The 27,072-nt window shown below is 43.8% G+C and overlaps 1 protein-coding gene and 1 long non-coding RNA gene across 6 annotated transcripts in view; one reads left to right on the forward strand and one right to left on the reverse strand.

Moving 5' to 3' along the window:
- Positions 1-26,302, forward strand: TRAF3IP2 (TRAF3 interacting protein 2). Of its 4 annotated transcripts, none has more exons than XR_003535782.1 (10): positions 1-277; positions 7,382-7,466; positions 7,716-8,471; positions 11,537-11,729; positions 14,259-14,437; positions 15,853-15,941; positions 17,720-17,783; positions 20,083-20,199; positions 21,282-21,356; positions 25,997-26,108. XR_003535782.1 is itself a non-coding variant. In XM_027692968.1 (10 exons), the coding sequence occupies exons 1-10, from the start codon at positions 71-73 to the stop codon at positions 26,141-26,143; spliced, it is 1,917 nt and encodes a 638-aa protein (XP_027548769.1). In that variant the 5' UTR covers positions 6-70; the 3' UTR covers positions 26,144-26,302. The 4 variants fall into 4 exon arrangements, 3 of the variants coding, with proteins under 3 accessions (XP_027548769.1, XP_027548779.1, XP_027548789.1); XM_027692968.1 differs by having other exon boundaries at positions 6-277; positions 17,720-17,788; positions 25,997-26,302; XM_027692978.1 differs by lacking the exon at positions 1-277 and adding an exon at positions 6,474-6,562 and having other exon boundaries at positions 17,720-17,788; positions 25,997-26,302.
- LOC113972264 overlaps positions 25,798-27,072 on the reverse strand; it is a 37,998-nt gene continuing 36,723 nt past the window's right edge. For both annotated transcript variants that reach the window (XR_003535830.1, XR_003535831.1), the window contains one exon: positions 25,798-26,364. This is a non-coding gene — a long non-coding RNA (uncharacterized LOC113972264). The remainder of the gene's footprint in view (positions 26,365-27,072) is intronic.

The following is a 27,072-nucleotide window of genomic DNA, read 5'->3' on the forward strand; positions in this document are numbered from 1 at the left end:
GGGTTTTGAGCTTTAAAGTGTCACTCCCCCAGAGAGGCTCTCCCACCGCTGCCGCCACGTTGTGCCGTGCATGCCTCTTCCACTTCCTGCTGCAGAGCCAGTTCTGCCGCTTACCTGGCAGAGGCAGGGAGGGTGTCGTAAAAGGAGGAAAAAAACTACCCAGCCGGCTGAGGAAGGAGACCCGGGCACGCCCGGAGAGCAGCGGGGAGCGCAGGAGGGAACGCCAGCTCTCCCGCTTTCTTCGGTCAGCTCAGAGCGAACTTCCCTGGCCCGCAAGGTAAGAAGTGTCAGAGATGCTGCCTTTCTCGGCCCCTGTTTGTAATTAGCTGCTGACCCACTTGTGGCTCTCAGTGGGGCTTTTTTCCCCTCAAATTGCTGTCTCGCTCGCTTTCTCCCCCTCTCTCCTGTAATGATAGCCTGAGCTTCACAGATGGTTACAACGTTTCAGCCATTTCGCTGCAGTTTGTTTGGATTTTTGGGGTTTTTTTTTGTTTTTTTTTTAATCAGGAGGGATTTGGGGTAAACACTGGGAACGGACACGCCTGGTGTCGAAATGTTGTCCTGCCTATTTACGTAGTTGCCTGGCAATGCTTGGCAGCCAGGCCTGCTCCCGCTCCCGCCCTGCACGGCTCTGCAAGCTCAAGGTGGTTTGTTGGCCGAGGCTTCTCCTCCCCTCCCTTTCCCTGCTTTCCCCTCCCTTCTCTCCTCTCTCCTCTCTGCTGCCTTGGGGCCGCATAGGATAGATCCATGGACCTGGTGAGGGAGAGCTGACTGGAAGGCATGGAGTAAACAGGATCACAGACCCCTTTTGCATTGTCCTCCATAGCATTGGTATTGAAACAGTGGGAGCAAGGTGGTAGTATTTATTTTTAATTAGGATAAAATCAACCACATAAAACCCATTCACCCACTAACTGATTATTTCAGGATACAGATTTTGTAGGGTTGCCATTGACTGGGCAACAAGAACAGCACATCTGGGCTTACTGGTCCTTCACCACCACCACCGCGCACCAGATCAGAAATTCCCATTTCCTGCAAGCCCTGGGTGGGTTCAAGGCTGAACTGGTCACATCAGTGCCATTGCAGGCAGGCGTCAATGCCCCACCATGACTAGATAGGCCTGTGAGCCCCACAGCTGGTGATACCAAAGACGGGTGCAAGGGGCACAGGCGGCAGGGCTGGTGCTGGCGAGCGTCTGCCAATGGAGCTGCTGCCTGCAATGCCTCTAATGCCTCTGAGGCTGGGCTTGCCCCTGCTGAGTGCTGGCAATGTCTTGAAGCATGCTGGGTTTTTTGTGTTGTTTGTTTGGGTTTTTTTTATTATTTAGTTGGGTTTTCTTTCTGTCTTTCTAAGGCAGGAAACAAGGCATGTGCAATTATGGTGTTCATGTTTGTCAGTGCCCCTCACCCCCAGCCGTGGCTTTTGAAGTTTGGCAGAGGGTACATGTCTGAAAGATATACATTCTGCACGTTTCATGACAAGTGAGGCTGTCCTCACGCCAGCTGAGGGAGAAACCTCAGGTCTCCCAGGCTTCCCCGCAGCCTCCCACCGCCCACGCACCCCTCATCCCTCGAACTGCAGAACAGGGAGAGTGGTTGGGGATGAGAGAAACATCAGCCCCATGAAATACTGGAGGTTCTTCCTTATTAGGAACCAGAATCCTCTACGTGAGGCATGAAGCTATAGGAAAGCAGGCTGAGAACATTTATGCCTCTCGTGGTGGTCCCCCCATCCCACCCCACTCAGCCAGCTCCAGGTTTTATGACAGGATTTTTAGATGTGCCAGGGCCATGGGATATCCCATGTTGGGGTTTATTCAGTGCCTATGGCAGTTTTATCGCCAATGGGCGGGAAATAACCTCTGGAAAACAAGCACATTTTTAAGAATATCTAAGAGCACTGCAGACATTTTCATATTTCACAATGTTTAGAAAACTGACAGGAAATGCTGCCTGTATCTGAGATGCCCATTTGGATCCTGCTTGAGGGTGTCGCCCTTCTAGTTTCTTACTACTTATTGCCCAGCATTCCTCTTACTTGTATATTGACATCTACACTAAAGAGACAAAAAATATCAGGTCTACTCTTCGCACCATGGATTGCCCAGTGAAGCAAAATTAGTGCTGCAAAAGAGAACATGATGTTTGCCATGTAGGGAGAATTTGAAGTATGTTCTCCTAGCACATGTAGACTTTCGTGCCATGGCTGCAAAAAATACTTAAGAGCAACCATATAGTCAGTGTGGAAGAGGAACATTGTTTTCCTATTCTTTTGCCTACTTTTTCCAGAAAGTATAAAAATAAACATTACCTGCCCTAGATGCCTAAAAATCTGGTCTAGGAATGTGACACATTGCCTTAGTCCTTGCTGTGTAGGTTACCCAAGGGAGAGGGTAAGCATCTGTGATGACAGCAGACAAAATTTTTCATGGTGAAGTGTGAAACTCTGGAGCTTGGATTTCTTTGGCAGTGTTTATTTAGGTTATAGACCCAAGACAGTTCCCACATTTGCACTTTCTCTTCCTAAAAGGATTTCTCTCTGAGATTTTTTGAGGAAAGTTGTGTCTAGTGCTTCTGTAGAGAAAGCTGCACTTAGAGCAAGTGTACTTACACACTTATGCTTACCTGACCCCACAGCAACAGCATTCATTGCGGTCTCAATGTGTGCATCTTTACAGCAGCTTGCAAATTCTGCATCCGCTTACTCCCATCCTGCAGATGGATATCAGCAGCACCAGGGAGCTTAAAGGATTCAACCAAAGTACACAGGAATTATTTGGAAATCAAGAAATTTCTGTCTATCCCCACCCCTTGTGATCTCAGCTTTGCCTTAATCTCTACCCATGCCATCTCAGAAATGCCATGACTGGTGAATAAAAAACCCTGTCCTTGTGTGTTGTGCACCAAGGAAGGTGAGGTTTCTTTCTCATCCTAGTATTTTCTGTTTCAACAAGGTAGACAAATATAACTTTGATCAGAAGAGCAAAGGTATTTTCTCCCTTTCCAGAAGCAACAGGGAGCACTGCCATGTTCATGTTGCAGAATCTTTTTTCTGTTTCTTCATGACAGAAGGTTTCTAATCAAAAGCAGATAGATGGTTAGTGTGTGTTTTGGGACAGCACATCCTGACAAGTCTTTGTGCTGGGAAACAGATGAAATACCTGATGGATTTTGCAATCAGCTGCAAGAAAACAACACAGATGAGCCCGAGCCCAACACCCTTCCTGGCCCCTGGCCAGCCCCTTGCCTCCATCGGACAATTTTTAGGGGAGTTTGGCCATTGCTTCGAATTTGGGTACTCTACTTACCTACAGAAGAATTTGCTCCCCTTCATTTATGCTCTCCCTACAGCTTCTGAGGAGCAGCCATGGCCAGCAGCAGCAGGCTGTGAGCAGGAGGGCTGGGCAACCTTTCCCATCTTCCTGGCAGGAGTAGTGAAAGAACCTCTCTAGGTGTGGGAAGCCTCACAAGGGAGCTGGAATGGGTTTCATCCCAGGAGCTTGAGTCACTGAACACCCACCCACAAAGGTTATTTGCTGAGTTAATGCATGGTGCAGAAATGGGTGTATGAGCAGAGGAAGGAAAAGAAGGAAAAAGGGTTGTTTAAGGAGCTCCCTTGACATTTTTTTGCAGCAGTCCAGGTCTGGATACTCTGTCCCTTTAGGAAGGGCCTCTTCACTTCATTAAAAGCAGAAATATATGCAACAGCTCCAACTGGTTATCAGTAATCTCCTGAATAGTCATAGGTGCAGGGGGGATATTACATTCTTTAAGCTTTCTGGCAATGTCATGATCTGACTTGAAGCTGCAGTGTCTTTAGAAATGAGATTGGGCGCGATCTACTCTCTCCAGCAGTCTCTGTGCCAGAAAAGGGATCAGGCTACAGGTTTCTGAGGGTATTTCAATATGCTGAAGCATTCCTCTACTCTAGTTCTTCAACACGGGAGACCTAAGTGAGTAATTTTTCTGTCCTATGCATAACTATATTTACAGGATAAGCTAACTAGAAAAGTCAAATGAAACTCAGCAGCAGAAGGCAACCTAAAATACAGGGATAATTGGCACAGTGTCGGGTCTTTTTCTGAAAGCCAAGGATCTTCAGCTGAGCAGAAACAACACCCTGAAGTACTGCTGTTGGAGGAGGATGTTTTTGAATCATCTGTTACATTTCCAGCAGTATGGGGATTTCTCTTGGGAATTCCCATCCACATAGCATTGCTCAAAAAGTGTTCAGCATGTCCTGGGGTTAATTTATCCTCGGGACTATCTCTCCAGACAGAGCTCTGCTGTTGTAACAGCTTCTCTCTCCAACCAGAGCTACTAAGGGAGGAGGAGGATGAAGTCACATTTCCCCCTTTTTTAATGCCAAAGCCCTCACCCCTTTGGTGCCTCCTTCCTTGGCCCTGTGGGAGCAGGGGCTGTCCATGGGTGTCAAAGCTCAGCTATCCTGCATCAGGGTCTAAGCAAAAACCTGTCTAAAAAAACTAGAAGTTTTTGCAGGTAAAAAAACAAATGATGGAATGTCTTTTCTGTCTGACTAAATTATTTTACTCATATATTTGAAGTAATTTTTTTAGCTTACGTTACACAGGAAGGAAATAAGGCTCTCATTTAAATATTAGGTTGATTTGGGAGATAAAGAGGCGTTTATCCTTCCAGAGATTAAACTAATAGGAAAGACATTTTTATTCTGAAGAAAGACATTTTAAGAATTTTGTAGCCGATCATTTGCAATACAGTTTAATAAAGTCTTAATATCCCTTCTCTAAAAGGCAGAGTAAATACATTAAATAGCAAACTTGAAGAAAACAAGTCTGAATTTTCCCTGCCCATGTTATGCCGTTCATTAGAATCATGTAGCCTGTGCATGATCCGTTTCACTGATAGCCAGATGTTAGCAATGCAACTAAAAAAAAAAGACCAAAAACTTTGGAGATTATAGCCTCCAAAGGAATTTAGTAACTTTTAAATCCCATCTGACACCCAATCCAAAACCAATTTATTTCACTGAGCTCTGGATTGAGTTCTCGGTTTCTCCACAGAAATCTGTTCTTCCTTTCGTGGTGCTAAACTAAAGGCTATTGAATACAGAAGATCTGATTTCGAAGTATTTTCTAGAATTTTTATCCAGCTGCTTCAGAGACCGTCAAAGAAGCATTTTAGTGTATGAGGTATTGCAAATTTGTTTCTGAAACGTCTCATTTGCATGTGGCCAGTTGTGTGGCCAGTCGTCCCCAGGCCACAGCTGAGCTTGTGCTTTATGAACACCAGGGTGAATTTTGCACAAGTTTACTGGAGATGGTCAGAGAGAAAATAAGAGTTTGCAATGTTATTTGTTCCACTGGAGTGCATGTCATTCATTTTACAACCAAATGGACAGAGATAGCCACAAGTTGAAGCATGTCTGAGCAGGCACTTCAGGGCCAGATGATCCAAGGGTCAGGTTTACAAAGCTGTTACAATGAGCAGAAGACAGATGGTTTGTAGGGTGTTTGACACCTAACCTTCACAGGTGCTTCTCTAGGCCTGTCAGGGGACCACTCAGCAGCTTTACAGCTTGATTCTTGTAAATCTGACTTTGTGCAGTACTACCTGGTGAGTCACCATCACAAGGACAGTCATCATTTAAACTGCCATCTGACCAAAGGTCCCAGGCAGAGGACCTTTTGCCACCTCTGCAGAGCACAGCACAAGTCCCTGTGTCATGGCCCTGTGCTGATACTGAGAGCTCAAGGTTTTCCCTTTCCCATCACATTGGTTGTGACTGTCAGAGAACCATGACTCAGTGGGATTGGTCGGTGTTTGTGATGTAGCATAGAGGGAAAGGGATGCAAACCACAGGGAGAAATATGTGATGGCAGTGACCTGACCATCCGGGTTTAAAAAAGCCTGGTCGCTGGTATGGGAAGGAGCTGGTTTGGCACCAGACACAGCACTCTCATGCAGGGGCTGCATCTGTGGGAGCAGCAGCGTGTGCTGTGTTGGTGCAACTAATAGCTGCTCTGAGGGTTTGCCTACATGGGAAAATTTACCAGCATAATTATCCCACTGTAATTATCCCAGGATAACTCTCCCTGTGGACGTGCTTAATATAACATAGGGTATGTATGAATATATGGTAAATCTTCTGCACGGATGGGTTTTAAGTTACATAGAGGAGCAATATGTACATTGCAGCCCAGCACTAAAGCACAGTTTTTCTCCTACTTTCCAGAAAATGTTACACCCAGAATTTTCTATGTCAGAGGTACTTTCAGGGGGAAGTTGTGTCATTTGATCTGATCAGCATGAATGTAAAGCCTCACTCTTGCCCTCTAACACGGGGCACAACATTCACTTTTACAGAACTGTTGTGAGAGCCAGGGTAAAGGCTGGGACACTGCCTTGTACCTCTCTGTGATCCTGTTCTACTGTTTTTTATACTGTGGTCATTTAAATATGTTCTTCATTTAACCCTTCTGTTCAAGATACCGTGACTGAAGTCATTGCTTGAGTGCTTAGTCCACTCTCTTCTGATAACACTCCTACTTGGGATTTTAGCTCCTTCAATGTGATAGAAGGTAAATGGCTGGGGAAATGATGAGCACTGGGCTTGTTTCTCTATACTCCATGGTAAGAGATAAAATTTGCTGGCAGGAAGCTAATCTGCACTCTATAAGAGGATGAAGATGGCTGCACTTCCTGAAGCCCACTCAGCATTTACCCATCACTGCTGCTGTCGTTCTGAGTGAGGGTGAAGCAGCACCGTCCATTATCGGGCATCACTTGTCTGGACCAAATTTACTGACAGCACTCCCAAAAGGAAGTGATAACTTTGATTTGGGCCCATATTTGGGTCCAGGTCAATTCTGAAGGAAGGGGGAAAAAATTCCGAACAGGAACTAATCTCCCTAAATTGCCCTTTAATTTTCAATAATTTAAAATAACAAGAGTCATATGATAATAGGCTGGATGAAGTGGTATGATAAAATAAGCAGCCACAATTGGAAACAAGCTTTGGAGTTGAAATTACTCAGCTAGGTGTGTGGTGAAGTTTAGATCTGAGGCATCAGCATGAAGCTATTATTAGAAGGTCAGGAGTAAAATAATTGCAAGTGATTGAATTCCCTGGATTATGCCTAAACCAAACCGCCAGACCTAAGTAGTTTAATCTATTGTCAGGTGCAGAAATTACCTCTGAGAGACAGTCCATCTGCTTTTGCCCACCTCCAGTCTCAGCAGGAACAGTAAGTTCCAGAAATCCCACAAAAACAACTGATTTGCACAGCACGATTTCCAAAACTTTAACTGGTATTTCTTTTTCAGACAGGGTTATTTTAGGATTATTGTTCATGTGAAACTGTACCGTGTTCACAAGAATCCTTTCTCTTGTTTTCCAGCCTGCTGAAAAATCCTGGCCTTGCAGTAAGGCAGCTGACTCGCTTCCGGTTCAACTACAAAACTTGGAAATGGCCTCTGTGTCAGGTTAGTCCAAATTATAACTCTCTACTAGCCACCTTTCAGCTAACCCTCTACTTTTTTGTTTTGCCAAAAGTCAGCCAGACCTTTCTTGCTGTTTTCTGCCATCTTTTTTAAAAATATTAAAATATAAAGAATATAAAGAATACATACTGCTCTTCAGTATTCCAGCTCACAGTCATTGAATTATGACTGAGGATAGGCATTTGCCTCTATGGCTGTCCATCTACAGTGTTTCTTCTCTCAACTTTTCAGGGACTTTTGTGGGACGAAGCATACCAGTTGAAGTGGATGAATCCATACCATGGTCCCAGTTACCTGAACATGTCTTGGAAAAGGCTTTGCACCCTTCTGGAGAGGATATGGAGGATGAGGAGGCCCAGAGGCCATATGTTTCTCGAACACCTCAGCTTGCGGCCGATCCATCATGCCTTTGCAGAGCACCAGCACATCATCAGTCAGCACCGTCTGTTGAGCCGGACAGCAGCTTGTGGTCAAAATATACTGATCCTGATGGAGATGGACACTTCTGTTCCTCCAGTGAATCAATAGCAGGAGTATTTCCCTCCAAGAGGCATCTTACAGCTATGGACAAACCAGGCATGGAGCCAAGATCACAGCTTTCAGCTGACACCAGGCACAAATCCAGTAAATCAGAGCAGATCTTGTCTGATGTTCCTGAGGACTCACTGGAGGAGAGCAGCCAAAGGAGTTCACAGTCACAGCAACCCTCAGGAAACAGACACCCAGCAGAGCTGGGGACTGTGGATACAGGGTACAACTCCCAGTCACGAGACGTAATGGGCATCAGGCACCTGGAGCCCCCCTTACCGCTGGTGTCTGTACTGAACCCCCAGGACCTCCCAGGACCACTGATTTCCAGGGAGTTTTTCGGACCTGAGCATCAGCAGTGTCCTATGTGCCAGCACTTGCCCCATCCCAATGCGCCCTTGCAAGCCGCCGGCTGCTTTGGGCACCGCTGCCTGGCAGAGCAGCACCCCCAAGGCCCATGTGAGTAGCACCGCTCACCGTGTGGGAGGTTCTCTGGGTGTATCACAGCCATCACTCACCCCAGGCAGTGTTTCCCAGTGCGGCATGCAATTATTAACCTCTTTAAACATCTGTTTTTACAGTTTCAGGTTTTCGAGTTACGCAGCTGGACTCTCTGATGCAAAACCTCTGAGCCAGATAAAAAGTTAAAGAGGTCATGGTTACTCATAAATGCAGGCTAATGATTTTGCCTAGAAACTAGCCTTTGCTGGTCACGCTGAGCATACAAAGCCTCTCCCTGCTGTTATTTCATATTCTAGTCATTTCCTTCCTCCTTGCATCAGTCATTCAGCAGCCTCCTATACTGACTCAATTCCTGTTGTTTTCATAGATTTGCTTGCTCCCACTTGGATCCCCAAAGTTGAGAATTTCCTGCCAGGATCAGGATGGGAGGTTACCCTTGATCTCTGTAAATAGTATCCCCCAGCACTATGACCAAACTCACCCATGTGTTTTATTCCTATGTGAAAAGAGCATGACATCCATCATCCTCATTTTTTTCTGTTGTGAGCTGAAATGAAAGCTCATTACTTAAAATGGAGCCGTCTCAGCTTCTTGTGATTGTATCGCTGAACACTGATGTGCCTCCATCAATATGGGTGTTTTGGCTCTTGGAGACTACGACGCAGTTTACAGCTTGCTATTAATTAGTATTCCTTTTCAGTCTCTGAGATTTTTATCTGTCATGAAGTGAGCTTTGAACATTCAACAGCAATATAATTGTTTTAATACAATTTATATTACATTAGACTCATGAGACCCCGACCTGTTTTGGGCTGGCTTTGTAATAAAAAGCGGTAGGCCTGTGCTGATAACACTTTATTTTTTTTTTTTAACCTTCTGTTGACTCCACAGCTGTTTAAAGAGTTTTGTCATTCCAGCAATGTGCTATAATTAGGTATAAGAAAGAGAGAGGGTTTCAGAAACTCGGTTTCCAGCTCTAATTTTAGAACTTCGTAAAGGGGAAGGGGCTACAGATGGACTTTCAACAACTCCTACTGCTTAACATTTGGAAAATGTCCTCTGCTTTTCTTTTTGTACCTTCTCCTTTCAGTTCAGCTTTCAGCAGACAAAGAGCTGGTTGCCCAACACCCCTCACTATTTACCTCCACTTACCTCCTCCACAAGTGGGCATCATGAGAAGTAGGACATTTAACTGAATGGGGACATTTTGTTCGAAAGCAGGAACTCTGAAAGGCTTTCTTTAGAAAAATCACTACCATTTCAACCATATCCAGAGGGCAAAAAGAGTAAAATAAACTCAGATGGCTGGAGCAGATTTGGTCAGGACCAAGAAGCTGGCAACTGTACTCCTGTTTCTCACATGCCTGGTACAGCATAAATCACCTCGACAGCTCCTTGCTTCAGATAATTGTTGGGCAGTGGCAACCCACAACAAAGCTCTGCAGTTTGTGTGTTGCAACATGCCTCCCCTGGGGAATAGCAATTGTGCCTGGAGGCTCTAAACTGGCTCCGGACACCTGCTATTTGAGATACAAAAGCAAAACTGCTTCTGAAGTCAAAGAAATTCTCGCAACAATGCTATGTGCCTGGGGACGATTATTTCAGGTATCTCTATATGAGAGGTGTGTCAGTGTGTGGGGGCATATTTCCCTGGCCACAATGGGCTTTGAAGGGCAGTGGCTTCATCCATTAAAGTACTGTGGATCAGATAGATCCAAAGGAAGCCAGTGAAACATTGGCCTTAAAACCTCTAAACCAAACTGAGTCTCCCAAATACCTTCCATCTTCCCTAGAGCTTCCCTAGAGCAGAGGAATCCATGAGAAAACCATATTGATTTGTAATATTATTCTCCCAGCCTCTTTCATCCTGCCATGTTGCAAACAGTTAAGAGGGGGAGTGGGAAAATCTAAAACAATCTCAACAAATGCAATGTTGCCGACTCACAATCAGGAAAGTCTTTGTAATTTTAGGGTTGGTTGTTTGGGGGTTTTTTGTTATTGGCCTCTGGAATTAGACTATTTAATCAAAGCTTTGTTTTCTTTCTTTTTTCTCCCCTTTAAAAAAAAAAAAAAGATAGTCCTCACGGCTGCTAGGGAAAGGAAAGCATGACCCCAAAAAAGCTAAAAGGATTTTTAAAAAATAGTTTTGGGGGGAAAGAGCATTTGAGTACTGCAGCTTTCAGAACCAACTCATAACACTATAATCATGCAGTGCTAGTAAGCGCTGCCAGGCTGGACTTTGATCTGCACACAGCAGTTTGAAGGTGCATGGAGTTGCTGCCTAATGAAAAATGCAAGCAGAAAGACTGGGGGGAAAAAAATTACGTTTCCCCATTTGAGAAGCAAACAGCTTACATTGCTTTCTCTTTCAGTTTATGCCAACAGTTCCACTGTACATTAGTTATTGAACAGCATTATGTGCTTGTGCTCAGTAACAATGAGGGAATTTTCAGAATTACTTGAATAAAATCGTCACTTTGGGCTTCCCCTGCAGCCTCCTGGATGGCAATGGGAGCAGCAGCAAGGCCTTAAAAAGTCACTTCGGCAGAAAATTCACGCAGGGTGAAGTAACAAACTAAGAGATTATTTTTTCTCTTCTCATTTACAATAATCACGGTCTGTTTAGCCTTAGTGTTGCAAACTGATTTGTTCCAGGATTTTGCATCTGCTTTCATGAGAACTTTGGGATGATTCATTTTTACAAATTATTGCCAAAAAAAATTTAAAAAAACCCCCAGCTCCTACTGAAAAACACTGAGGCATGGTAAGTGCAGGAACAAAGCAGCCCTGAATGTTTTACTGTCAGTTGTCCCAACAGCCCAACCCAGAGCGGGGATCTGAACCATGCCAGGTTCAGATGTGAATGGGAAATAGAAAGCTTCAAACTGTAAAATGTTCCTTCATCTGGCTTCTTCCAGAGCGAGATACCTGCAAATGCCTCCAAACTGCTCAGTTTCCTGAGACATGAAGGAGGACATGCCTGGAAAGGAATAAACACAAACTGAGGCAAAAATGTGTTGGCTGAAATGATAGTTGCTGCCTTTGTTTTCTCACCCTCCCAGATGGCAGAGCTCCTTACCAACATTTTGTACAGACATCGCAACCACTTCCTCCTGTTCCTGGACCTTGCATGAGAGTTATCCGCCCAGCCCAGCAAGTCATCGCAAATTACTCAAACCTTCGTGCTCCCAAGGGCACCGGAGACCGACCACCACCCCAGAGGACATGCTCCTCCCCTGGTCCTCCTCGATTCCCGTAAGTATGCCTGGGGGCATTGGGGGTTGGGGAAGCTGGAAGCTCCAACCAGTAATTCTGAATCCTTGTACTGTGAGTGTGCCTGGGCTGCAGGGGGGCATGTGAGATGCTGGGTCGTTTTCTTTATTTGCTATTTTACACCCCATGGGGGCCTGACCTTACCTTAGAGAACTTCAAAGCCAGATACCTGATATGTTGTTATAGCACACCCTGAAATGCACCCATTAAGAAAGATAAATGCTTGAAGGTTAAAGGGATAACGGCCAGTCTTTGCGAACGAAGATTTGGGGAAAGGTCTTTTACCTTTCCAGCCTGCGCAATGGATTTTTTAGGTGAGATACAGCCTGCGCTGAACTGAGCCCACCCTTTAATCCTAAGGTTCATCTGCCGGGGCCAAGCGAGCTTGGACAATGGCAGTGAGGTCCTCAGGAACGTAGGTTTGTTTAGAGTGACCTTCTCATAGATGGATGGCCTCACAGGGCTAACGGGCTCCATCTGCCCGGGGGGACTGGGATTCGAACCTGGGTCACAGCGGTGAGAGTCCCGCATGCTAACCACTAGGCCACCAGGGGTCCCAGGTTAAAGGGATGAAGGGTTGAAAAAAAAAAAATATCTCAGTTGAAACCTTAGAACTCTCCTGCTCAAGGGCAAAGGTCACTTTGGTGGCTCACTGTGGTCTTCAGCTTTGCGCTGTACCAGCCTGGGATGACTCAATCATTGGCTTCCAATGATTTCCTTCTTCTCTCTTCTGTGGTGCAGAGCAAAAGGGAGAAAACCTCATCAATTGCTGATATATCTCTACACTGCAGTTTGCAGCCTTTTCTATGATTTTTCATGTAGTGGTATAACACCACACATCTGGCACTTTTCATCCAGGGGTTTTTGACTGGTTTTCAAATATTAATTTACCAGGCCTCATATCCTTATATGTACATCATTAGCAGATGGGAAACCTATCCATGCAGGATTTTTTACCTCCAGACTCTGTTACCTAAAAACAAATTGAAGCTTCAGGTATTGAGGATATTTGAAATCAGACTGTTTTTATGTAAGTGCCACAATACTTTTAGTGGTGTTAAACTTACAGGCATCCATGCTTGAAAATGTCCACTTATGTGACATGGTCTTGGCAGGAAACTGGGAGAATAGGCAGGACAAAGGAGGGCAGATGACTGAAATATTGCTCTGCTCTGGCCCATGAAAAGTTAGGGGCTGTGACAGAAAAGTGACAGCAAGATAAGGCAATACCTGCAGCAAAGAGAATTGCACTGAAGAGTTTGTATGGAAATGTAAAAATGTCGGGGAATAGTGGATGTCCTTTGCAGTAGTAAAATTTAAAAACAGACTCATAATTTTTGGCACAATTTTTAGATAAGGTGAAGTTTTGGGAAGATCTATAAATTAGCCACAGGGTAGTTTTTTTGTGGCCATTGTTGAGGTGTGTTTTGCTTTTATCTGCGAAAAGAGATCCAGAATATGCAGGGTCTGTCCTGCGGCTGCGTGACTGGTGTTTGCAGGCTGATTCCTGGAACAGCAGTTATATGTTGGTAATATTTGCTTATAGAGTATTTTGTAACAGAAAACATCTGCACCGAAATGAATAAACCAAATCTTAATGTGACAACAGAAAACATGCTGTGACCAGCCTGTCATCATTCATTTAAGGAAGGCTAAGAAAAAAAAGAGAGTGGTCTTGACTGACTAAACATCACAGCTCTGTGGGGAAAAGCTCTCAGAGAAACCTAATGCTCATCCAACAGATTCAACCCAGCAGATTCCCAGCACACCTCACATAAAAATCTCTTAAACTGTGAAGCCAAAGTGTCACAAGACAGGAACTGCTAAGCTTCCATACCTTTCTATCTGTTCGCTACAATGAAGATGTTAGGCAAGATTATTGCACATCTGGATCTCCAGTCTATGACATGAGAAAGCCTCATTTGGGTTTGCCATTCCTGGTCAAGAAATTAACTTTGTATCCTTTAGGAAAACTTTGTGTTTGTCCAGAATTGGAGACCCTCCAGAGCTGGAAGTGGACTGCCCTTGTAGCTCCATTTTTCCCAATTCCCACCTTGCTCTGTGCCTCTTGTGCTGCACAGGATATCATGAGAGCATGTGAGGTGCCAAGAAGCTCCCTTTAGACAATGGGCAGAGGTTACCCAAGGGCCACCCTGCTCCCATACATGCATAACAATATCCACACTGCACTATTTCTCACTCAGAAATGGCCTTTGCTTCTGCTAATTGCAAGCTGAACAGCTTTCAGCTATGATGTGACTTACTTCCTGTCATTGATGTTGCTTCAGCAATAAACTGCTTCTTGTGGTAGACTGTCACCAAAGTATCCATTCAAAAGATGTTGTAATAACTTAGTAGCTATGCTGAGTCAAGCATCTCTACAAGAACTTTTCCTAGCTAATATGTAGATCAAGTTCTTAATGTGTTATTAAAAGAATAAAAAATTTCTGAAATTCTGAATTTTGCCTGAAAAGAAGTATTTTTAAAACCCCCACTTGCTTTTCTTTGTAGAAACCAGCTATACAACCAGCTGCCTAATGGTCAGATGCCACCCAAGGCATGTGGCCCAGATGAAGCATGCGGTTGTCCCTCTGACAATTTTCCATCTCCAGCTGCTGTCCCAAGACCCTGTCTCAGTAACCCCGCAGCCAAGGGAACTCTGAGAACCAGCAATTTGCCGGAGGAGTTGCGTAAGTGGTTGGTTAGCAAATTTGTTCTTTGCAAGATTTTACAGCGCAGACTAACAGTTTTAGGTGGGAAAGCTCCAGAAGAGGGAAGGGGGCAGGAGATGGCAGGGGGAATTATATTGACACAAAGACAACAAGAAAAGAGTGAGTGTCATCACATCTGTAGGGTGTGTCTGTGTTCTGTGGGATGGAATTATCCCCTTGAACCCTGAAAATGTAATTGTCATTAATTGCTTGTTATTTTGTTTACAAAAAGTAAATACTGTTTAGATTGTTTTCATGACTCCTTGCTAAACAGGATGTGCCTCTGAGGCAGGAGGGGCTGAAGCTTACAGTAAAAGCCTAATAACAAACAAAGTCCTAGGGATAAAGCATTTCTGCCTGTCCCAAATGAGATAAATTTGTTGAGCCTTGACCCCAGTTTCTCCCTGACCTGGTGAATGGAGAAGACTTTGGGTCAGGAATCCATGCTGAGGGCAGCACAGATTCTGGCTGAGGTGCTTCTATTGCCACCAGCCCCACAAACACATTCACCTTCAACTCATACAAGAAAGTCAGGTTTCAGAAAAATGAGTTCCTTCTTCATGCCAAGGTGGCTAGTAGGTGAGAGGTACCATTGCTAAGAACCCTCCACATCTCTCCTGAGGTTTTGATTCTTCCTTTTGTCTTCATTTTGCACATCACCTTTCTACTCCAGAGAGTTGCATCTCTCTGGCCTGTAGGAGTGAGTTACAATACCGGGTGCCACTCTTGGATATACCCTACTTTATCAGTTAGATGGAGGAATTACTGGATAAAATAGTGTCATTTGTGGCACGTGCTCAGCTGGGTTAGATTAGCCAGCTGGTTTACCCTGATGCAAATCCATGATTCTTTAGTTAGTACAGAAACCCCTTCCACAGGGGCAAAGACAGCTGAAGGCATTGTTGTCATCAGCTCTGCATCCTGCCTGCAGTGGGGGTTAATGCTGCTCCAAGGTGAGGCAGTACGGCATAAGGGCCCCTCCAGCTCCATATCAGATCAGTGGGGTTGGGGGGAAAGTTGTGCTGGTTGCAGCCAACTCTGGGTGCAGGAGGCAGCAGGAGCTCTGGGTGAGAGCCCAGCCTCACTTATGCCAAAGGGCTGGGGAAAAGCAGTTCTGGCCGCAGGGCACAGTGAGCAGCAGTGATGTTACCCTCTGCAGCTTGCCAGCAGCAAGGCAGTAGGACCTCAAATCTACAGCAAGGTTCTGTACAGGGGGCAGATTTCAACACCAAGGCACTGCACTATCCCACATGCATTTTGTAAATAATCCTAAGAAACCGAAGTGGGCAGAACCTGCGGTTCTGGAACTGCACGAAAAGGAGGGCTGTGACAGTCTCACCCTCTGAGTGGTGTATTTAAATGTGTTTCGTATTCATATGGACTCTCTCTCCCAGGCAAGGTCTTTATAACCTATTCAGTGGACACAGCAGTGGAGGTTATGAAATTTGTGAACTTCCTGTCTGTAAATGGATTTCAAACTGCTGTAAGTATTCCTTCCGGAGAAAATTAATTTCGACCAGGGAAGAAAAGAAACATTTTTTTAAAAAGCAGAGGCTATCCATTTGAATGTTTTTCTGTTTATCATCACATTCTGTAGGTTAAAGAAGATTCATATAGAATGAACTAGCCTTGGCTTTACAAGTTGTAACTTAAATTATTTGCCTTTTTGTTGATTCGTATTTTAACTGAATTTTATGCTTTGAAATGTGCTTTAAAAATGACCCTGGAAAATTTCATTTAGTGCCACCAGATACCAGAAGGGCAATTGTATGAGGTTTTGTGAGCTGTTCCATTAAGATTGTCTCATATTTGATCTGTAATATCAATATTAAAAAAGGTCAATTTTCATGTTCCTCCCATCCCAACTTTTTTTTCTGTGATGCTATTACATCGTTAGTTCTTCAGATGTGAATACCTTTCTGCTAAAAAATTACCTAAAAGCAGTGTATTTCACACAGCATAACGAAACAGCCCATCTCATGGTTTCATTTGCTTTTTTATACTTTTAAAAGGGATTCTAAAAATCATTGGCCTGAAAAGGTCTGTGTCCTACTGTCTAATCCCATAAACCATTCAAATTTTTACTGAACTTCTCATGAGCTTCCTTCGTCATAGCAGCTCTCTCTAAGGGATCTATCCACAGAGGCTCTAGGATTCAGTGTTCATCAAAATCTTGATTCGTATTTTCTTATTTCAGGAGTATATGCTATCTGACCCCTCAACCTTCACTCTTTGGCTCCAATTCAGGAAACCATTTAAGCAAGTGACTATCATTAAACTGAATGAGACTCAGTGGGGGGCTTTGCACACACTTATTTATTTTCATGAATCAAAGATTTTTTTTTCCAGAGACTGCAATTATACTTCTCTCCAGCAGTTCTGTACTATGACCAATTCATAAGAAAGCTTTGGGCACCATAGAGTTACAGAGTAGAAGGCTCATTAATTTGCTGCATGGGCAACTCATGGACCCTGCTGCAGAATAATAAATATAGCAAAATGGCCCCAAAGCAAAGCAACAAATATGCTTTCTATGTACAAAAAGGGAAAAAGAAAGACTTAAGAGCAGAACATGACTCATCTATCAAAACTTGGAAAAGTTAATACTTCCTCCGTTGGTCACAGTCACTGATTTCTGGTTTCTGGGTTTACTGGGCGTGCAGAGAAGCGAGCGGTGTTGGTCATATTCAGTCTATGAAGTCCTCCACTGCTCTGCTGTCGCTGAAGTTACTGCATCCAGTATCAGTGACCTGGCTGACTTCCACCACACACCCTGAACATTTAGTTCAATATGAAGCTAAAACTTCACACTCAGTATATCCTTGCAGCCAGAAGATAGTGGGCGATTGCAGCTATACAGATAGAGAAAGTGGGCAGCCATCCATCCTCATGAGATGTTTAGAATGGCAAAAAAAGCCACTTTGCAAACATCACATATCTAATGTTCACCAGCATTGTTTTTTTCTTGTTCCATTGAATGAAAAAATGCCTTGGAGCTGGCAGGGCAGGGCAGCCGAAGGGCCAACGGAGCAGGAGCCCAGCAGTGTGCCTACAGCAGCCCCTCTGTGCCTCACTGGTGCCCATCCAGCTCGACTCCCAACTGCAGGGAAAGGGGAGAAGTTGTGCATGTACACATTTCTTTCCTAAGGGAATCGGGCATGCATGTTAGAAACTAGAGAAAAGAGTAGGTGCCATATCAGTGCAATCAAATGGGGAGGAAAGGTGAGAGGCTGTTCACCATGGACTTTCATTCTCTTGCAGATTGATATCTTTGAGGACACGGTACGAGGTATTGACATCATTAAGTGGATGGAGCGCTACCTAGGTGATGTATGTAAGGGCAATTTAACCTTGTTCATAGCAGAGGTGACCTGAGGAAAATGGTTGAATTATAGCAACAGGGACAGAATCAAAATGCAAGACCCTATTGTCATCTTCCCTGCCCCTACAAAAATGGCAGAGGCCTTGCAGAGAGAGCATAGGCAAATCTCACTCACTTCTGTGTCTTATGGTCCCAAAGCTCTTTCTTTAAGAAATGAAGTGCTAATCCTGGAACTCTTGCCAAATTCTAATGCTAGCTGTTACATTCAGCCTGAAGCTGCCATTGGACAAGTTGTTCCTCCAGCTCCTTTTTAAATAGTGGGGTTTAGCTATGTTTGGTTAAAGTGATATCTGTATTTCATCCCAGGCTGCATAGTTGTGGCTAATATTCATCCTTCTGACCTGTAACTTTTAAATTGCTATCTAAAACACTGGAGGATTCTTCTGGATAAACCATCCTATATGTATACTGGAAATTGGTATTCTGTTGGTTGATAGATTTGTTCTCATGACTTGGTATCTATCTAAGCAGTAAAACATAGATTTATCTTGCTGCCAGTGCAGTTCCCTGCAGCAACAACTTCCTCTGAAGTTCAATTGAGCAGTGAGTGCACATCTTTAGGATTAAGCCAAGTGGTCACATTATACCAGCACAGCTGGACGCAAACTGGTGATTCTGTCGCTTGACACATGTCATCATGGAGTGAATTCCTTGGATTCACACCTTGCTGAGTAGCCACCAAGCCTCTGGCTCACTCTGAGCAGATCTCTGTGATTCAGGAACAGCATGGCAAAGTGGTGGGCTCTCCCTGGCCTGAGCAGGAAAGGTTAACCATCTGAGACAGCACTACACAGGTTTCCTGAAGATATCCATCAGGACACCTTAGCTCATGTACTCAAGACATGGTACAACTGCATGCAGAGCCAGCCTGGGGCCTCTGCCATGGAAATGCAGTCATGTCTTTTGGAGTTTCATCAGGACAAATTATGCTTGGTCTCACCGTGCGTAATGGAGGTACTAAAACTAGAAGACAGCATGAATTTGCTTTTGCCAAAAACATCATTATCACTTAAAATACAAGCTGGCAGATCTCCTTTAGGACTCCGGCACAGTCAATAGGAGAGACAAGTATGTGCAGAGAACAATTCCCTGCCTCCACATGAGGATCTTTCTCTGACTGGCCACCCCAGAAATGTTTGTTTTCCTCCATTTACTGTAGAGGCACTTTCTAACTTCAAAACCCTTACACGTGTGAGGAGGAAGGGACTGCTTGGACACAAGCAGGGGAATGTATGCAACTGGGCATGTGTCTTTCTAACCCTCCACATCTGTAAATGCTTACATGCATGTCAGGCACAAGCAAAAGTAATTCTGGAGTATGTTAAGTCAGTGTAAAGGATAATGGCTCCTTACCATATTTGACCCTGTGGTGGGGCAAATTCTCTTGATGTAGCACAGAAGGAAGGAGTTAATTAGGTGCCAGGCTGACTATGAGCCACAGACTTCGAAGCCTTACACAGCCTGATGTGGCGGGGATGAAAGACAGGCCCTAGGTAAACACAAGTAGGAAGCTTTCATCTGCCAAGCCTCTCCACTGGCCTGCCATTAGGGAGGAGAGATGTTTCCCAGATATGAAAGATGGCCCCTCCATGGAAACCTGAGCTCCAGTGGGGGCCTGGGATTAAAGAGGTCACGGGCTGGATCCAGGCTGTCCTAGCAAGGTGGAGGAGCATTGCTTTCAGCCAACTGGGCGAGGTGGGACAGAGCTGCTAGGTACCCCTAAACCTGCCCAGGCCATCCACAACAGCCCACCTCTGCACACTTCACCACTGAGATCAGCAAGAGAAGATGTCATTTTTGCTGCTGAGAGCCTCAGGGTAGCTTCCATAGACCACTGCCTTTAGTGGCTTTTTGTATACAAAGCCATAGATGGCTAGGTAGATGCACTTTTACATAAGCTGTTGGAAAACATTTAGGTCTGAATTTTAAGATAAAACTTTTCTGTGTATGCACATAGACAGTCTACACTGATAAAAAGTAGCTTCATATTACAGGGATTCCAAGTGTAAACTGGTAGCTGCTAATATATCTCTTTAGATTTTCTATATTATGAGATCTCGAGAAATAATGAGGAGAACGAGTGTATGAATTCTCCTGTATTTCCTGCCAGAATGAATGAGATCCTCTCGTGTTTGCCAAGAACACAAAGATCACTTAAAACACAAACTGGCAGATTTCCGATCTGCTTCTACCAAACACGCTGCGTTTCCCAATTTCATAAAAGTGCTTTTCTCCCTAACAGAAGACGGTGATGATAATCATAGCAATCAGTCCAAAATACAAACAGGATGTGGAAGGGGCTGAATCCCAGCTGGACAGGGATGAACACGGCTTACATACTAAATACATCCACAGGATGGTAAGCAAGGACATGCATTTGCTGTTTTACAAAGACTCTGTCTCTTCTCAAAAGACAAATCTGTCTCCAAATGGCAGGTTCTTTGCTTTGTTTTCCCTAATCCCTGTAGTTAAACACCCCTCTTTGGAATTCATTAATCCTTCCTCTCATCAGCTCCGTATGCTCATTAACATCTGCTAAGAGGTTCAAGAGAGAAAAATCCTATTAAACGTGCTCATCTTATTTCTCCATATTCTTTATTGTTCCAGTTTTTTTCCCTCCTTCACCTTCTTGAGCCCTTGTATAGCCCTGAGCACAATCTTATCTAACAGTGCCTGACCTTCCTCCCTATAAACAGCCTCTGTTGCTCAGCCATCCCGGAACTGAGGTCTTTTTTCAGGCAGCAAGGCTGACTGAAAGGTGGAATTGCAAAGCAAAGGCCAGAGGTGCAAGGGGGGGTTCCTGGGAGGTGACAGAGGACCAGACACCCTCTCCACAGGATGGACATTTAGCCCAGAAGATGCCACAGAGCCATGAAACTGATCCTTTCTCCCTCAGTTTGCAGTGTGCTGCCTTTCTCACCCTGTAACCCATCTGATTCCATAGTTTCGTCCTGCAGTCAAACTTCTCAGAAGCTGTCACTGACAGATAAGCTGTCAGCAGTATTTTGCTGTCCTTACCACCCCTGGGATGCCTGTGTCCAGGGCCATGGGGAACAGGCTGGGTCCTAGCTTGAACACAGACCTGGCCTCTGGCTGAAGTCTTTCACCCTGTTGGAGACTGAACAGGGGCCTTAGTCAAGTCAAGCTTCATCAGTTAGAGATGGATTTTGTGGGATTGCAACTGCAGCTAAACCCATATTTATTTCATACCACAGAACTAAATGCTCAAAAAAGGCTGACATCTTTCCTATATCATTTCTGTAGTAATGAAGAATCAGATTAACTGGCCAAACCAAACTGAGTCCACCAGCGATAGATCAAATCACTTAACAGAAGAGCAGTTTAAGCAAGCAACAAATGCTTTTACACATAGGGTTCCGATGCATGCAAAGAAAAATTATCACGGCGTTACAATAAAACTGGCATTTTGTTCTATTCTAGATGCAGATCGAGTTTATACAGCAAGGAAGTATGAACTTCAGATTCATCCCTGTGCTTTTTCCAAATGCCAAAAAGGTAAAATACATGCATGCTTATAAACTTGTTGCATGATTAAGTACTTATTATTTTGATCACAAGGCACCAGGTGAAATCTTAAAACTAAACCGCTCAATTTCTTGGTTCTTAATATCCCACTAGTAATATTCCAAAGCTCCATTTTACATTAAAAGTTTAAAGTTTTATGTACATACAAATAAAAACTATTTCATCCACAATATAAATCAGCACATAAATGTATTTCTGATGATGACAGTACAATAAAACTCAAATTGCCTTTAGCATTGAAAGAATTTAAATGGAGAAAGACAATCTATCCAGGAAGCCTGCTTTTTATATTAACCCTTTTATAATTTTGTCCAGATGTAATGCCGATGAGTGAGATGGGCAAGATTTATGACTGATGTGAAGTGAGGATCTGGAAAAGGGTGGATTGAGAATATAAAAATAAAGAGTATAATAAATATTAAAGTACTAGGCTGTTCTTGAACTTTGATGGGCCCATCAAAGGCAAACTATAAGATTTTTTAGGACTTTCAATTTCATCTGCCCTCCTTACTTGTTTTGAAGATCCATTTGAGAATAAGAAATAAGTAATGCAACAGATTCTACCTCACTCTGAGAGAATCTCTTGAATTTTTACAAGGCCAGAAAAATTAAATGACTTCAGTTATAGTTGAGAAATAGCGTTCTTGCCCAATCTCATGCACTGTATTCATGTTCACTTTTCATAACTAAATGCTGTGTGCACTATTGGGTAGCTGTCATGCTACCCCTAGGTAGGTACGGCTGCACTTTGGACAAGTGTGGAAATTTCTTTATATTTCCTTGTGTGACAAGATTTTGGAACGTCGGTCAAAATTTAAACAGTGTTAGGTCCCACTGTGAAGTCCCACTGCACTTCTGGATTTTACTGTAATAAAATTATTTAGGCACCAATTTAAGCTCGGAAATTTGAAAATACATCCCTGGGTTTTTAAAATATGTGAGGTCTTTTGGAATGAACAGTACCTCTGGTATTTCATGTAATCCCTTCCTGAATGGTCTCAGTCTGGTACTTATCTTAAGTGTGAAAAGCTGGGAGACACCACTGGTGGGAATTGTGCAGACCAAAGGCAGGGAACCAGTCAGCATTTTCACTCAGTCATTGCAGCTTGATTGGGTGGAAAGGGCAGGATGGCTCCTAACCTTGGGGCTACTTTAGTACCCACCACATGAACAGACCCTACACCCTGTTGCAGAGAGAAGTGTCCCAGGAGACACTGTAGCTGCCTTTGGGCTTTGAGATAGAACAATAAGTTATGTTAATTTTGGCTGAACATTATTTATTGGAAGACTATTTAGCATATAGCAGTGATTCTGTCAGACAGAGATCTATAAGGAATTTCCAGGGTTGGTTTATCCAGCTGCCTCTATCAAAGCAACAGGCTCCAGGCATCCTTCCTGCCTCTCCTCTGTTGTCCACATCACCCTTCAGTTTTTTGAGAGGTGCCTTTCTCATTACATTATGCAGATCAGAATTTTTTACTGCCATTAAGCTTTGCTCTCTTTCTCCACGTATTTCTTTGCTACAACACCTACCTTCATCCAGCTAGTTAATGATAATGTAACTGAGGACATCATGGGTGGAAAGAGAGCACCAGAGCCTGAACAAGCTGCAGTAATGAAATCCATAGGCAGTCAGAGAAAGTGAAGTACCTGAAAAAATGCCAAGTATATGTACAATTGGATGGTGTTGGTGGGCAAATTATTTCAATTTTGTCTTTTATACTGTGTTTTATATGTTCAAGTAGCAGGGGAAGAGAGCAGAAAATGGAGGTTTTGAGGTTTCATCTGGGGATGTGGCTATTAGATGAGTTAATCTCATACAAAGCACATCATAAAGCACTGCTGGTATGTGAAAATTATTCGACCTCCAACAGGAAGAGATCTATGTGATCCAAGGAGCGTTCATTAGGAAACTGAATAATGAGGGGGCAAAAGCACAACACACAAGGTAGAACTGGGATTTCCAGTTTCCCATCGTACACTGCTAAAGGAGACATGAGTCTTGCTGGTTCAAGGTTTGCATCGCAGCAATCCACAGAAATATGTCTTCATCTGGCCACCTGATGACCATTAAGCCATGACTGCCCCATGCTGAAGGCTATCTCTGGCAGAGTGGAAGCAGCTGGAGGGGTGAGATGAACAGGGTTGGTGCCAGGGAAGCCAGGACATCTCAAACTACGCTCTGCTGTCATAGCCCTAAACAGTCCTGCCCTCTGCACTAATACACTCTGCCCTCTTCCTACCAGTTTGATCCTCAGAGTTACAAATACTCTTTCTATGGCATAGAGAGAATTTCCTCTCAGCTTACAGATACATAGCCAAGTTAAAAGAATTTAAAGGACAGTAAACCATTTTCCCATTACTCCCACCTGTAATGACAGGTGTCATATGGCAAGGAAAAGCCCCTTTTTCTCTCTCCCTGCTCCCCTGGGTAAAAATAGCAGCTATAGTTACCCCTTTACCTCTACACACCTTCATCGAGTTAAAATTACTGATTAATGTGCAGGTGCTTTTTGCACTGACTTCATTATGGAGGATATTAAATGAAACTGCAGGAGCAGATCTGGAAGAAAGGTGTGGAGTCTATCTCTGAATGTATAGTGCCTCTCTCATTATATCCCCACTTACTGGTTTCTTACCTATAACATATTTCCCACACTAATTTTCATCTTAACTAATGATTTCTCATATGGACCTATATCAAATCTTTTTCTGAAGTCCAGACCAACTATATCAAATGCATTTCCTTCCTCAAAAAATTGTAGTTTCTTATCAAAGATAGAGAGAGGGCTCTTTGGTAAATGCTTGCTGTATTTCATTGCATTTCCTTCCGTAGCTCTTAACAAGATTTAGTAAAGAAACAAATTTCATGTAACAATGGTATGCACATGCATGCAAACATAGTCATCTTTTTTTCTCCCAGTAACATTTGAATGTCTTGGCCAATTCCAAGGAGCTTTGTCAAAAGAGTACAATTCACAAAGACTAAAATCCATTCCTATGCAAAAAAAACCCTAGCAGGTGGAGGCAAGAAATCTTATTTGTTCTCCTAACAAAGGGAATGCTGTGGGATCTTGCCTCACACTGAGCTGTTCACCTGGTTTAAAACCTCCACTTTAGGGAGAGCATTGACCAAAGCCTATACTTTCTTGAACACTGGAGGAAGAGGAAGGTCAGGCTTGATAGATACCTCTGCTACTCACAAAGCTGCTTGTCAGAGGCCTAGGTGAGTTCAGACTAATGGGTGTGTAGGTGCCTGTGTGACTTACCTCTTTCTTCCTATACATAAATGCTATAGATCTAACAAAGTGGTTGCAACAGTTAACACAAACTGCTCCCTGAGCAGGGAAAGCGATGCAGCTTCATTCCTACAGCTGTGCAGGCCAAGGAAAACACATCCAATTTGAGAAGCACGATGCTTGGGAAAGAAGGATTTGGACTGCAGCTAGATTGTTTGCTGGCAGGCAGAACATGTGCTGCCCATGCCAGGGCATCCCCTGGCGAGGTGCCAGAGATGTGGTTCACACCAGCATCTTTTTGTTCTGTCCTATTGGAGCCAGCTCCACTGCCTTGACAGGAACTGTGCTGCTCCTAACAGGAGCCACCTTGGGAAAACACTGCCTTGCTAAATGAGAGGTCCAGGGAGCAAGTGCTGGATGTCCTGGCTGCTCGTGTTGCTTACCTCCTTTCTCACTTTGGCTGTGTTCTGATGTCTTTAACTTCAGCTCTCCAAAAGAAATCTACATCTCATGGTGACCATGAGCTGGTTTTGCTCAAGGATCAGTCTGTCTGTTAATTAGTGGTATCATAATAGCCCTTCACCCCTAAACATCCAGGCTGTCCATATGGAAACCTCACAAGGCTGTGGAAACATGCAAACATGAAGTCTGAGTGGGTCTCTCTCCATCAGCCTGCTATCACTCTCTAGGGCCATTGTGGTCCCGGCTTCATTATGTTAATGGGCATTAGCCAACCCCTATGAAAGACTGCACCTTTCCCAGGGTGCAAGGAGTGGTGGAGGTTTGACCCTACTAAATCTGGAGATGCATTAGTCTCTCCTCAAGCTCAGCATTGGCCTCAACCTCCTGCTCAGGAGGTGGTCAGAGAACACCATGCTTGGTGAAGGAAGGTGCAAGGGGAGGGTGAGAGGGCTACCAAGATGTGAAATGCTCCCATGCGGTCCCACTCTTTCCCTATTGATTCTCACTCCATGGTTGAACATGTTGTGTGGATCCTTTAGCAGCTACTAAGGTGGCAGCCTTTCCCTGCACAGGACACTGAAATGTCTCCCTTCTCTTCTCAATGTTTATTTTCACAAGTGTTTTGATGCCTGTCACTGAGATCAGATTTCCTTTGAAATGTGGTGAAATTAGCCAACATGATGGCAGAAGAGAAAGAGAGACAGGCAAGCTGTGAGATCACACAAAGTTCATTTATTTAGGAACCCAAATACAATTCTGAAGCCAAATTAAAATTTCTTGTTGTTACGGGAAGTGCCTAGAACAGACAAAATGAAATCTTGCTTGGCAGGGCCTGACAGAATCTGCAAGGTTCTGGTACAGATTCAGGAGGATTTACAGGATTTAGTGTTTATTTCCTTATTTTTTCAGGAACACGTGCCTACCTGGCTGCAGAACACCCACATTTATAACTGGCCAAAGAATAAGAAGAACATCCTTTTGCGGTTACTGCGGGAGGAGGAATACGTTGCTCCTCCAATAGGCCCTTTACCAACACTCCAGGTTGTGCCGTTATGAACATTATAACTTAAAGTGCATGTTGAGCAGTTGCTAACGGGTTGTTCCTGGCAGGGAGCCAACGCTCTTCCAGATGGCTCTTTTTGATGACAGAAGATACTCTTTCTGCTAAAGGAATTGGTTGTCTTGGGTTACGCAGGCTCAGCTTGTTCTCTACCATGTTAAACAACTATTTCCAAAGCTGATGGGGCAGAACTCTTTTCTCCAGATTTTTAAATAAGCTGCAAGTGGAAAGAATGCCCAGTTTTATTTTAACATCTGTTTTTAACATATTCCTTTATTAGTCATAATAGCAAACAAATACCAGAAATAATGCTGCAATAAGAGTAAAATAAAAATTACATTCTCCTTTTTGCTCAGGGTTTCTTTAAAGATATTCCTGCCTTGTATAGCATTATCAAACCATTAATTTGTATATACACTATTAAATATTTGCCTTTTTAAGGCACCTTATATATTGTGTCTGCTTTTATTATTGCTGGGAACAAGGGAGAAATGGGTTGGATAACGCAAGTTTTCCTTAGCCTGTCTTGCATAAAGACACTTGTCTTCAATTAGAGGACTTTCAGATCTGAAATCTCTGGAGTTCCCTTTCCTTACAGCTGAGTCCCTCACACCTGCAGTGTGTTGCAGCAATAGTCCAGAACAGGAGACCTAAATGCATGGCTACATGTGTGCTCTCAGTGCCATGGAACACTGCAGTATTTTTTGTAGCAGCCCTTTAGGTTCATTAGTGCTCTTCAGCCCTTATTTAAAACAGACCATGTCAAAGGACAATTGGCGCTTGGAAAGCCAGCAATTGTTAAGAGAAAGAACATTGACTCCTACAACTTGTATGCAGTATAGAACAATAAAATAATCAAAGATGGAGAGCCACAGGGTGTTGGCAACCAGGAAGGCTCAACAACATCACGTCTGCTAAAATTTGA

The sequence above is a fragment of the Neopelma chrysocephalum genome, unplaced genomic scaffold, assembly GCF_003984885.1.
Source record: "Neopelma chrysocephalum unplaced genomic scaffold, ASM398488v2 Primary Assembly neopelma1_23, whole genome shotgun sequence".
Taxonomy (NCBI): Eukaryota; Metazoa; Chordata; class Aves; order Passeriformes; family Pipridae; genus Neopelma; species Neopelma chrysocephalum.